Source organism: Sander vitreus, chromosome 15 (genome assembly GCF_031162955.1).
Source record: "Sander vitreus isolate 19-12246 chromosome 15, sanVit1, whole genome shotgun sequence".
Lineage (NCBI taxonomy): Eukaryota > Metazoa > Chordata > Actinopteri > Perciformes > Percidae > Sander > Sander vitreus.
This window is the reverse complement of record NC_135869.1, coordinates 2797828-2810509: the sequence shown is the minus strand read 5'-3', so window position 1 is coordinate 2810509 and position 12682 is coordinate 2797828. Positions and strand designations below refer to the sequence as shown.

General features: G+C 41.4%; 1 protein-coding gene across 1 annotated transcript in view; it reads right to left on the bottom strand.

Moving 5' to 3' along the window:
• Positions 1-1890: 1890 nt before the first annotated feature.
• The window catches only part of cbx1a (chromobox homolog 1a (HP1 beta homolog Drosophila)), a 51215-nt gene continuing 40423 nt past the window's right edge, over positions 1891-12682 (bottom strand). The window contains exons 7-10 of the mRNA XM_078269323.1: positions 11985-12256; positions 11562-11733; positions 8386-8480; positions 1891-5636 (exon numbers count right to left, since the gene is read on the bottom strand). Of these exons, the coding sequence (XP_078125449.1) occupies positions 5486-5636; positions 8386-8480; positions 11562-11733; positions 11985-12256 (690 nt within the window). The 3' untranslated portion in view covers positions 1891-5485. The remainder of the gene's footprint in view (positions 5637-8385; positions 8481-11561; positions 11734-11984; positions 12257-12682) is intronic.

The following is a 12682-nucleotide window of genomic DNA, read 5'->3' as shown; positions in this document are numbered from 1 at the left end:
CAGTGCTCTAGTGGGACAATAAGGTACTATGAGCTCTTCATGATATGATGGTGCTTGACCATTTAGAGCTTTGTAGGTCAGGAGAATGGTTTCAAATTCAATCCTGGATGTTCCAGGAAGCCAGTGCAGAGAAGCTAATACAGGAGAAATATGACTTAATTGACTTAAATGCTGTTGGAATAGCTTCCTTAAATGTAGCTATAGCACTGTCAGATAGGCATCTAGTGTAGATGCTTTTATCTAATTTCGTATAGTAAGAATTCAAAAGTTATTAGAGAATGGTCTGATAATAAAGTATTCTGCGGAAATACTATTAAATCTTCAATTTCGATGCCATATACCAGCACAAGGTCGAGGGTGTGGTTAAAACAGTGAGGGGCCTTATGTACACTGACTGAAACCAACTGAATCTAGTAGTGAGTTGAAAGCAGTACTAAGGCTATTGCTGTCAATGTCCACATGGATATTAAAATCACCTACAATATAAGTACTTTGTCTGATTTAAGGACTACACATGATAAAAACTCAAAATTCAGAGTACGGACCTGGAGGTCGGTAGACAACAACAAATATAATGGGCTGTAATGTTTTCCACGTTGGATGTTGAAGATTTAGTTTAGGTTTAGGATTAACTAACAGGCTTGAATCAAAGTTACGTTTTTTTTTTATTCATGGTCAATAAACCTCATTTAAATGACATTACCTCATTTTTGAGTGACTAATAGTTTAGTTCAGATGATGTTGAGTGAAATCACAGACTGGTTTATGTCAAAGTTTAGTCTGGAAAACGGTTTTAAAACCTTTAAAAAAAGTTTTCAAATGCTTTAAAATTGAATAAAAACACCATTCAATGGAAGTAATCATTCATTTTTACCTGCAAGAACATTGTGTGGGTTCAATACAACGTACATCCATGTTACAACACAAGGGTTAAACCTCATTGGCTCTTACCACTGGTATCTCTGTGTGTACTTCGTCCACAGCAATCCCACCAATCGCTCCCAAAACATCCCAGTTAGAGAGGAAATGCCCTAAACATATTCTTTGTAAATGTTTACAATCATTCATCAAGCCCTTCGATTTTGTTGCGAGGACTCGTGCGTTTGTGATATTTTTCCTCTATCTATTAATGGATAAGGTACCAGCAGGTTTTGGAAATGTGTGTCTATGAATGCATTATATATGACTTGGTGTGCATTCATTTTACAGAAAGACATCCATCTACTATAGAATGCTCTGGTACAATATATATTATGGTTACTATAAAGTGTTGTATTAGTTGAAGCTCTATCTATAGTAATGGATATGTGAATGAATGTTATGTATATATGCCTGATTTCATGTGGAAGTTGGTGATTGGGGCCCAAAAACACAGTCACCTCCTACAAAAGATGGCTTCTCAGGATGTAACACCATTTGCCTGAAGATGGTTTAGCACCGAAACGTTGCCCACTATTAAAACTTTATATATTTTTTGCAAGTTAAAGTGTGCGGGAATTTTCTTTGCAACTTTTGTCCCGCTTGTCCCCCTCCGATGCACCTGTCTCACGTTGTAGATGTGCAAAGTATTTTTCTGTACAATCATTCACTGAAAGAACCAAGCAGGCCATTTTCAGCGTGTTTGCTAGCTTGAAGTTTGTTGCATTCAGTAGCGAAGGGATCTGGAGAACGGCAACACACAGAGCTGGGAAGGTGGGGGAATCTGACGCATCCTGGAAATGTACTGCCGTTGATCCAGACTCTTACCAACAACAACAACAAAAAAGCTAAATATAGGCCAACATTGGTTTTAGCTATCACACAGCTTTCTACATACACACATACATCTGTGGTAGTTACATATGTCCTATTGTGTGCTATTAAAAGCAAACAAAATGACTAATTAAGAAGTACAGTTACGAAAACGAAAACCCTTTATTTTCCAAAACAGACAAAAGTAGATTCGCCATGACAGTAATTTCAAGGGAAACCAATAAACATGCAACAGGACAACACAAGCTAATCTGCTAAATACAGAGAAACATTTCAGGGACAATATAGAAAAGCTAACTAGCAGACCCAGGTGAAACCAATTCAACCCCTTGCTGTCAAGTATAACAGAAGGCAGTCAGGGTGCAGGACATTGTACTCATAATACTGATGTATATGGTGAAGAAATAAGAATGTCCCCAAGGCCAGAAGTCCTTTCAGAACTTTACTGAATAATATATTTAATATTGTTAAAACAGACAAATAGAAAGGGTAGGCTTAGACCCAGCAAAGAGATACGGACATACAGTAGTGACGGCATTAGCACAGCTATTTTAGAGGCAGAGAGGTTCGACTTCAAATGCTAGAAACTATTTACAGCTGGGCCAACTTACTTTGAAAAAGAAAAAAATGGTCCTACACATGTACACAGCGTCTGAAGAAGACAAGTACGGGTCAAAAAAAAACAAAAAAACATCAAGTCTATTTCTTTTTGTATAAAGTACTTCGATGAGAATTTTGATATGGTTACACAACCTGTGGTTGCTCGTTTGTAAATGTCTTCCATAGCATGTCACTGGAGATTAGGTCTCAATAAAACCAAAAACATTTTGTGAGAAAAGGAAAATATTAAACGTTGCAGTGTTGGCGAATTGTGACGTAATGCAGTACGAGGTGAAGCAGAGAGACAATGTCCACTGGAAATTAGAATGCCGTTCTGCTAGGGGGATGCACTCACTAACCCGGGTCTGCTAACAGAGGAAGCTACTATGCTAGCTTTTAATACAGTTTACAAAGAAATAAGCACAGCCGGGCTACAATCAACACAAAATGCTGAGAAACATCAGGCAGCGGAGAAAGAACTCCCATATGAAGCCATGTTAATCATGCTGAATTCAAAAGTTCTCTCTGGTTTTATTATGCAAATATCACAACATGTTAAACATGGGATGGTCTGCAAGCGAGAGGAACCAAGTGTGCTGAATCATGTCTTGAGTGTTGCCCGGGCAGCACAAGCTAAAATAAAATAAAATGCCTAGAAAACACACGCATGTAGCTGAGTGTGTGTGAATGTTTAAAAACAAGAGAGTTGAAATGACTATGATTTTAAAACGTACTCTCAATCATCTCCTCCATTAGCAGTAAAAACCCAGCTGTGGTAAGTTACGGAGCATGTTATCTACAGAGTTGCGGTCTCCTCAGGAAACCTCCACCTAGCAGCCAAAGTGGCAGGAGAATTAACAAGCCACTTTCACCGTTAAACAAACATGGTTCCCTGCCAACATGGCTGCAGAGGAGATGAATGTACAAACTACAGCAGACAATTTCCCAACACACGTGTTGTCAATTTCCCACACTGATAGTTTTCTAGCCCAACTCAAGTTAATGTGATAGTTAACTTTTTTTTTGGGGGGGGAATCATTGACACTGAGCACATTATCAAGAGAAGGAGGTGCCTTTGTGTCCCAGAAAAAAAACATGTTTGATGATCACCCATCAGAAAAGCTTGCAACAGCAGCTCAATATATTCAGCATGCACTGTGTACCTACTCTCGCAAATGTGGTGTCCTAAACAGAAGTTCACCGTGTAAATAAAAAGGGGCACATTAAATCTGGCTTGCCTTTACAAAACCCTGTATCTGATTTCCAGAAGCAATGGATTAAAAAAATATACTTTAGCAGGACAGCGGTGCTCTGGTAAGTTTACATCAGGGATAAGAAAACTCTAAAGAAAGGCAGAGAGCCTGCAGGGTTTCACTCCAACTAAGCACCACACTGCTGAGCTCTGTGCTGAACACACCGTCAACATGTGATTGGAAGTGGAAACCTGCAGATTTAAAGCATGGCAGAGTGTAGTTGTATGATGCGTCTGTGTGTGAATCATTCTCAGTTGATTCCTGACGCTTGGCCCCCGTAATCTACAAGTTAAAGGGCATCCCGCAGCTTTTTCAAGCAGGCAACTCTTCGGCCGGTGTCATCCAGTGTGGCCGTCACCATCAGTGTGGAAAATTACAACCTGACAGATGCTGATTTTATCCTGCCAGCCAAGCTGGCAGGTATCCAACCAGCCTTGGTTCCATTAAAAAAAAAAAAAAACGATTCCATAAAATTGCTGAAATAGCATGAGAAGTTTGGGAGTCAAAACAGCCACAGCTGACGAAAATGTACTGGAGTCTGTACACTTGTATAGCATCATTCCTTCTGTAAGTTGTCGTTTTGCTTCCAGCTCTGGTGGCGTCCTACTAGACAAATACTGCCTAGTCAACAAGTGACAATGGCTGGTAAGTTGCTTACTTGTGCCACGTGATTAACTGTTGTTCTGACTGTATTCAAGAAAATAGCAAGACTTTCTCAAACGCATTAGGAGAGTACAATGTCCTGATTTATACACACAATACATGATTGTGTCACACGAAACACGGCGGATCGACAGTTCTACATTCACAGAAAAGCTACAGGTTTGCCTCTGAACCTCCATCAAAGGAGCACAAAACCTCAACTAATCATTGTGGTATATTGATAGGGATAAAACACAGACTTGTTCATTAGTTTTAATAACAGAATTGACCAGGAAGCAAATTACAAGCTTGGGGCATTTGAACACTGGCTGGTTGGCTGCCACATCGGCTGGTAGGACATGCAAGGACAAAGCCCTTTCATATAGATGCAACTCATCTCCGTCAAAACTGCCCACGTCAGAGGGAAATGTACAGTCGTTTGGCGTTTGAGAATTTCAATTAAAAGAACATAGAAAATGAGAATTCAGGTGGCACAAAGAGAACCGATACTGAAACGGACAAATGGTTTCTGTCCATTCTTTCCCTCCTCCATAATACCCCGCCTCACTTCATTCCCTTCCAAAAGAAGTTCCCTCCAATGTATCCTGGCAAAGCATGATGGGAAGTGTATGCTCTCCTAGATAAATGAGGATTGGTGATTGGGAGGAGAGACAAACCTGCCAGCCACGGCCAAACATTCAGCTTACTTCACACATGTTAAAGAGGTAGCTTGACAGCTTCCGTTGTAACCCTGTGTTTCCAACACCAGGCACCTGTCACCAACTGTGGGGGACAAATACTTTTATAGTCATTTTTCACTGTATTTAGTTTAATATTCAGCTTGGGACGCCAAGGAGGAATACTAGCAGAAGAAAGGCACCATTTCCCATAAGGTGACATGTTCTTGATGAGGGAAAAACATTAAAAAGAGAGAGAGACTAAGTTTCAACATACCTCTTAAAAACACAAATTACATTTTCAGTCAAGATACTGGTGGGAACATCTTTTGAGGAAAGGACTCCAGTCTCCTTCCAGGGCAGGAAAACAAACGGCTTTCCTCTGTCAACTACATTGGCAGTTCAATCCCAACGATCTGGATTTTCTCCACTCTCGCTGCCAAAGTGGCTGCCAGAATCAAATGCCAGCAATTAACAGTTCACCAGCAAATAGTTGATTTCCCACCCTGCACCCTCCTTTCTTTTCCTCTTTGCACCTCCTCCTCCTCCACCACCACTCATCTAGTCTTTTTTCTCCTCCTCTTTCTTCTCCTCCTCCTCTGTGGGATAAGAGTGCCAGGTGAGGCGTTCCTCGTAGAAAGAGATGACCACCTGGGGACATTTGACGTTGGCCTCCTTGGCTGGGACCAGGTCGGCCTCGTCCGAGTTCTTCCTGTTCATTTTAATTCAAGAGAAAAAGTATAAATGGGAGGAGAGAGGAGGAGAAAGGGAGAGACATATGACAGAAAGAGTAGAGGGGGGGGGGAGGACAAGAAACAATAGAGGAGGAAGTGATGCAGAGGTAGGTAAAAGGAAGAAAAGAAAAAGGAGTTTTAGACAATGGGCTCTTCGCCATTTATTTCCATCAACAATTAACACAAACTGAAGGGTTAGGCCTCAATTAAAGGTGAACTATTATGCTTTTCTGCATTTCATATGTCATATCTATAATGGTATGTCGGATTTTCATGTTAAATGTGGCCAGAGCTTCAAATAATGAGGTAAACGTGTTTCAGAGAAATCCCCGTGATTTCCCACTGTCCTGAACGCTCTGGTTTCAACAGTTTCACAGAGCCGGCCTTCTATGATTGGTCATCTGCTCCAGGTAGGCAGGACTGCCTGCAGCATTAGAGTTACTACAACGAGTTTTTAACTGGTTATGAAACCATCAATTTAATACTGATGCCTCTATATGATCTACATAAGCAAACGATACCATCAGCGAGAATATTGGCCATTTCTACATTTTTTACTTAATGCCTGCCACCTGGTCCGTTTCATCAGACGAAACGATGTAAAAGAAGATGCCCCTTGTAAACTCATGGTGCACGTACACAAAAAAAAAAAAAAAGAATGATCCCAGTCACTTCCTCACAGTGAGCCATACAGCTCATTAATTAAACACTGGTATCAGATTGGTACTCTATATCAGCCGGTGTTCTGCCAATTTTTTTCTCCACACTTCACACAGTGACTTAACGTTGTGTCGATGCGCACATGCCTGACCAATTAAGTGTGATGACAGGCAGAGATTTTGGGTGACTGTAGCTGCTCTGTGCACGCTTTGATTTCTCCCTCACTCTCGCTCAGTTCTTTAGTAAGTTTGAGTAGCTTTGTGAATAGGTTTGAAGAGGCAACTCTTAGCCAAGAACTTTTAGCACCATTTACAAAGACTCGTTGTGGCAAGGTAAGATCCTCTGTGAATCTGGCCCTGATGTCTAAGGAAGACTTTGGGCCGTTGAGGCTAGACCAATTGGGACCCACTGCTTTAGGCGCTTTAAAAGCTATTAAATGACATAACCTATGTGCAATAACAAAAAACCTTGAACATTTAAGAAACAATTAATTCCATGGTGAGAAAAAGGACATTCTGCACTTGGCACTCAAATCTAACCCACTTGTACCCCCGTATGGATGGGGGTCTGCTGTACAGAGCATTGCACTCAAGCTCCTCTCGGTGCATGGCTTAAAGTCAAAATGAGTGTTCTTCTTACTTCCTAGTAACCTAGACTTGTTCTGGATCCAAATTGTATATCATTAGCATATGTCCATTTTGTATTGTTTGTTAAACGTAATGTTGAACTCCAAAATCCCCCTAAAGGAAGAATCATTCCATCTTTCATAACTTTATGCTTTCACTGTTTTTATTTATTTGTTTGAAGTATAATAACAAGATTATTCATCCAACTTTAAAACAATACATTTTTGTGTGGGTTTGTCCTTACATATCTCAAGAACTGTTCATCCGATCTACTTCACATTTGGCGGGTGTATTGCTAGAGAACCAATGTTAGGGCTGTTAATGAACGCTGTCAACTGTGTCAACGCTACGAACAAATTCCGAAAGTTGATCATTTGAATAGTAAAAAAAATCCATAATAATCAGATGCTAAAAATACTTTCAAATGTTTATTTTTTAATAAATGTGTTGGATAGTAGTGACAGGCTGTGGCTGAGGATCAAAAGTAGGATGGGAACTACTGTTTTAACATGAATTTCAAATTGACAGCCATCCGGAATTTCGCATTTTTTTGGGATCAATAAAAAAATCTATCTAGTCAAAATTATTACGTGATCATTAATTAACGTTAGCTTGTTCTTGTTTCCTAACTGCGTCGCGAGTTATAGTAGCTCAGCTGGGAGATTAATATAGAGACAGCTAATGTGAATGTTTGCTGCCCTTCAGCTGTCAGAGTCCGCTTCGACTTCATGTTAACTTCTAATAGCTGTATTCTCATTAATGGGAAAATCCGCAAGAAACGGGATGCTTATAAACTGCCTAACAAGTAGTGACCTCACCGTTTGGCGAAGCTAACAATGCTGTTAGCATGGTGGCTGAAACTAACGTTACTTCATTTATGACATCGTTTCGGCTGTGCTTTCCAACATGCCATCAGTGAGTTACTGAGCATGGTTAGCCTGTACAACAGAGCCGCTGCAATACACTTGTTAAATAATGTTTCATTTCAGGGTTTTCTGTTGATTTGCATTTGTAGCTGTGTGGTTGTGGTTGAAAATGAATGTAAACAAAGCAATGGAATTAAGAAAACACTCGACTCTGTTGTGTATTGAGAGGGGACCCCTTTTACCTTTACACCGCTGGACAGCATGCTGGGTACAGCTCGCTCTCCGTCGCTCGCGACAGTACATTTAAGTACAGTAAAGAAAGAGAGACCGGAAATGCTACACTGTCGCAAACTCAAGACTTTTCAAGCTAAGGGAACGCAACTATATCATGGCAGTTCATTGCTCAGGACCCACGAAAGTGCAGCGTCGAGTGTAACGTTGTTTGCAGAGCAGGCAATACTGGAGGCCAAGCAATCGGCGAGTTCCCAACAGGCGCGTTTTTCAACAGGCACTGCACTTGTTCATTTATTAAAGCCATCGCACTGGACCTTTATAAACTGACAGTGTAGACCCACCACTTCATGAGGAACATCAGCTCTCCACTGGAGTCTGTCGCTCCAATAATCCTCTCCGGCTGCAGACCTCTGCCAAAACCTCGGGCCTTCTCACCCTGCAGACATGAACATGAGAACGCATGACCAAAGAAGAAAAATAATGCTGCAATGATCATTAAAGCACCTGTGTGTATTCTTTGTATATGATTAGTTACAAAAGTGTTCATTTGTTCTTTGGTCTGCCTGATTGCTATGGAGTCAGATCAGTCTCAATATTAATGAATGCACACAAAAAGGATTCACAAATGTATTTCCAGATAGATAGATAGATATAAATAAATAAAAATTACTCTTTGAAACAAGAATATTGTTTAATGCACGAAAAAATAGTTATTGCTTGTAAATGTGAAACTCATCCATAGGGGTGCACAATTCAGAAAATGTCACGATTCGATATCGATTTTTAGGCTCACGATTTGATTCAAAATCGATTTGATGCCCAAATCCCGAAAAATTCAGGTTGGGGTGCACGGTTTCCATGGGAAGGCAGTCAGTTTTATCTAAAGTAGGTTGAAAAAACGATTAACGAGCCCAAGTAACTTAAGTCTTATTTTCACTGCGCTTGGAGCTCTGCTACTCCGTCTCCTCAGACAGAGTGCCCAGGGTACGATCTGTGGTCCAAGAGCGTCGTGCTCGAAGTGACTATTTTCAAACACACCCAATGTGTTTGTTAATGGAGAGAAAGTGAGATCGGACACGCAGCTCCAAAATTAGAAAATCAATATGTGGTGGCAAATGTTGATATTGTGGCCGACTGCAAAAGTTGGTCCAAGCTGTCCTACAGCCGGTTGTGGCCTATGGTGGCGGAGCACCTCCACAGATGAAATGTGGTCAGTGTTGCAGAGACGAGGGGAGCCTCCCACATCGAGCGGCCGTGAGCCAAGTTGAATCCCCTCGGCAGACTGCATGAACCCCACCGTTGAGAAGTGTAAAAAACATTTTTCAGTTCATTATCAAACTGTGGCAGGCCTAGCTAGACTGTACTGTAAGTAATTAATAGGAAACACAAGATTAGTCATGGAAAATGAGAACCGTGCAAGTTTTCCTTTTGTATGAAGCAGCAAAAGAAAGTTGTAGCGTGACGCGTTTTGAGTTCATTTGCCTGACCTGACTGAAATCGTCATCGCAATATCAACTGGCACAATACACACATCGCGAAAGTAAACTGTAACTGCCATTCTTTTTTAGTGGTGCCACTAATATATATATATATATATATATATATATATATATATATATATATATATATATATATATATATATATATATATATATATATATATATATATATATAAATTGATGATATATATAAAATTGATGCCGAATTGACAATTTGCTTCAAAGTTTTCAGAGTTGAGAACCTCCATGAAGTGAGGCGACAGCCAGCAAGCTCAGACACCTCGCTGTGAGCTGGAGGTCTCTCTCTCTCTCTCTCTCTCACACACACACCTCGCTGTAAGCTGGAGGTCTCTCTCTCTCTCTCACACACACACCTCGCTGTAAGCTGGAGGTCTCTCTCTCTCTCACACACACACCTCGCTGTAAGCTGGAGGTCTCTCAGACCGCTCTTGTAAATAAGAGGCTTCTATTTCGCCATTGACGGTTCGTTTGTTTAAATATCACAACACATGTCCATCATAAGATTAAAGTCTTAAGTCTTTTCAGAGTTAAACTCCACAAGCGTGTCCTGCGGCTCGCCGGCCGTCTCACACACACACACACACACACACACACACACACAATATAATAAAGCCCCGTCTGTGTTGAGCAAAACATTACGTGAATTACTACGAGAATGGATGGAATGCGGAACTCGGAAAAGTGGACTGATGCGGAGGTGCAGGCACTGCTGGCCATGTACGGCCTCCTCCGTGCTCCTTTGTCGTTGTTGTATTTGGCGCTAAGGTCTAGTGATGATGCTTGCGTCACTCCCTTACCCCTCCTACCAGTCCTTACGGCCACTGGGCCAGTGGGAATGCAAACGGAAAAAAAGATTTTTGGGGAGAGTAGTTCTTAGAACTGCTTAGTGTAAAGTGTAAAAGTAAAAGTGTACTTTTCCTCTAAAAAGTACAAGTACTATCCGGTCGGAAAGCACCTATTGAAAGCAGCAGAACTGAGTTCACTTTAATATCCGTTTATTTATCTGTTAATATCGCATATTCTCCTCATATCGTGCAGCCCTAATGTGAACCACGGATCAATTGCAAAGTTTAACCATAGTAATAGTGTGAAACTGTCGCTGTTACTTAAAGTAGGCTGATAAATCTATATAGAGGGTTGCTGTGAAAACATACAGGCAATGCAATTTTCTGTTCACGTAAACAGTGCGTGGTAAAATCCGGTGCTAATATGGCCTAAACGAGCGGTATCTACCAGACGGAACAGCAAAGCGGATTTCAGTGCCACTTAAAAACACCTGCGCTGCTCTCTGATGCTCCGAAACAGACGTTAGAGGCAACAGACGCATCGCTGCATGTGACGCTAGTAAACACTAGCAGGTAAACTTGGCAGCAGGTAACCGTGAGATAGTAGCTGGATTAAACACGGTTAAAATGCTGACAGCTAAACGGTGTAAAAGTGTGACTGTATTTCACTGCAGAGGATTCCAACAGCGGGATGTCCAGCAGTCTGCCGCTAAAGCTATGAGCTAAAAGACACAAACTAGCACTATGGTCGCTGCTGTTGTCTGAAAAACAACACAGATGGGACTAAATGTTGCGTTAACTTGAAACGGGTTAACCTTGTGGTGCATTCAAAGTTATTGTAAAATACCCTTTTCTCATCCGTTGTCGTCGTTTAACAGCAATTTACTGGTGAAATAAGTTATGTTACTATTACATTTTTAATAAATCATTTAAATTCCCCCCTTTTTTGTGCTGATCCAAAAAAAAATGTATCCGATCTGTGACTCAAAACCGTAATCCAAACCGAACCGTGAGTTTGGTGAGCCATTTCACCCCTACTATTTTACATGTATATACATACATACCAGTAAAATAGTAGGGGTGCAATGGATGCATATTGCAATGTCGAGAGTCAATCATATATAAATCCTAAAATACATTTGTGAAACCCTCTGTGTGCATTCATTAATATTGAGATTCTGGAGTCTGGAGTAACCTCTTTCCTTCGCTCACCTCCTCCTTCTTCCTCTTGCTCCCTCGCTCCTCCGAGTCTCCCGAGGCCTCACTGACAACTTTCCTCTTGCCCTCCTTCTTTTTCTCCTCCTTCTCCTTGTGTTTCTGCATGTACTCGGCGATAAGGTCGGGGCAGTCCAGGTTGTCTTGCGGCTCCCATGTGTTATCCTCACTGGAAAGGTGAGCGCAGACACAAGAAAATCTCGTCAGGCTTTGTTTTTAGGCAATACATTCTCACTCTAATTGATAATTCGTATTATTCCTTTTTTTCTATTGCCATTTTGTAAGCTTATTTACGGGTCTGCAACTTAGTGTCAAAATACCAAACCTTCAACTTTGAGGGCATGATACAATGCCGAAATTTATGCTGTAGATTATTTGCAATTTGTAAATGAAGTATTAATATTATAGACTCATACTTACTCTGAGAACCCCTTCCATTTCAGCAGAAACTCTACTCTTCCCTTCACCACTCTGCGGTCCAAAACCTTCTCCACCACATACTCCTCCTCTTCCTCCTCCTCTGCTGCTGCTGCTGCTGCTGCTGTGGCGGCGGCTGCTGCTGCTGGTGCTGGTGGTACCGCTGCTGCTTCTGCTGCTGCAGCTGCAGGAGGTGCTGCAGGCTGCTCCTCCTCCTCGGCCTTTTTGCCCTTCTTTCCTGCTACGGTCGCCAGCTTGACGTCTGCTGAGGGCGCCTTTGGTAGACCCAAGGGGGAAACGTACAGAGATAATGATACAAGGGTTAGCATAACTAATGGGAGGTGTGGGTGAATTACATTTTACCATGTTTTACTATATTAAAATGTTCTGCTTGAATGGAGAAAACGCAAGGTCAAGGGGAATAATTGTAAAGACTTACAAAGAATGTGTTTAACGTTACACCATTTTATATCTAACTGGGATGTTTTGGGACAGATTGTGGCAGGATTGCTGCAGACATAGTGATAGGGATGTCACGAGAACCGGTACTTCGATACCAACTCGTTACCAAAATTCTGAAAACGTGCCGGTTCTCATCTTTCCAGGTGCCGGGGGCTGCAATCCTTCCAGACCTGACGGGGGCAATATATACGCCCAACGTTAAAAATGTTCTAGACTGCCGCTAAATGCTGAAGAACAAC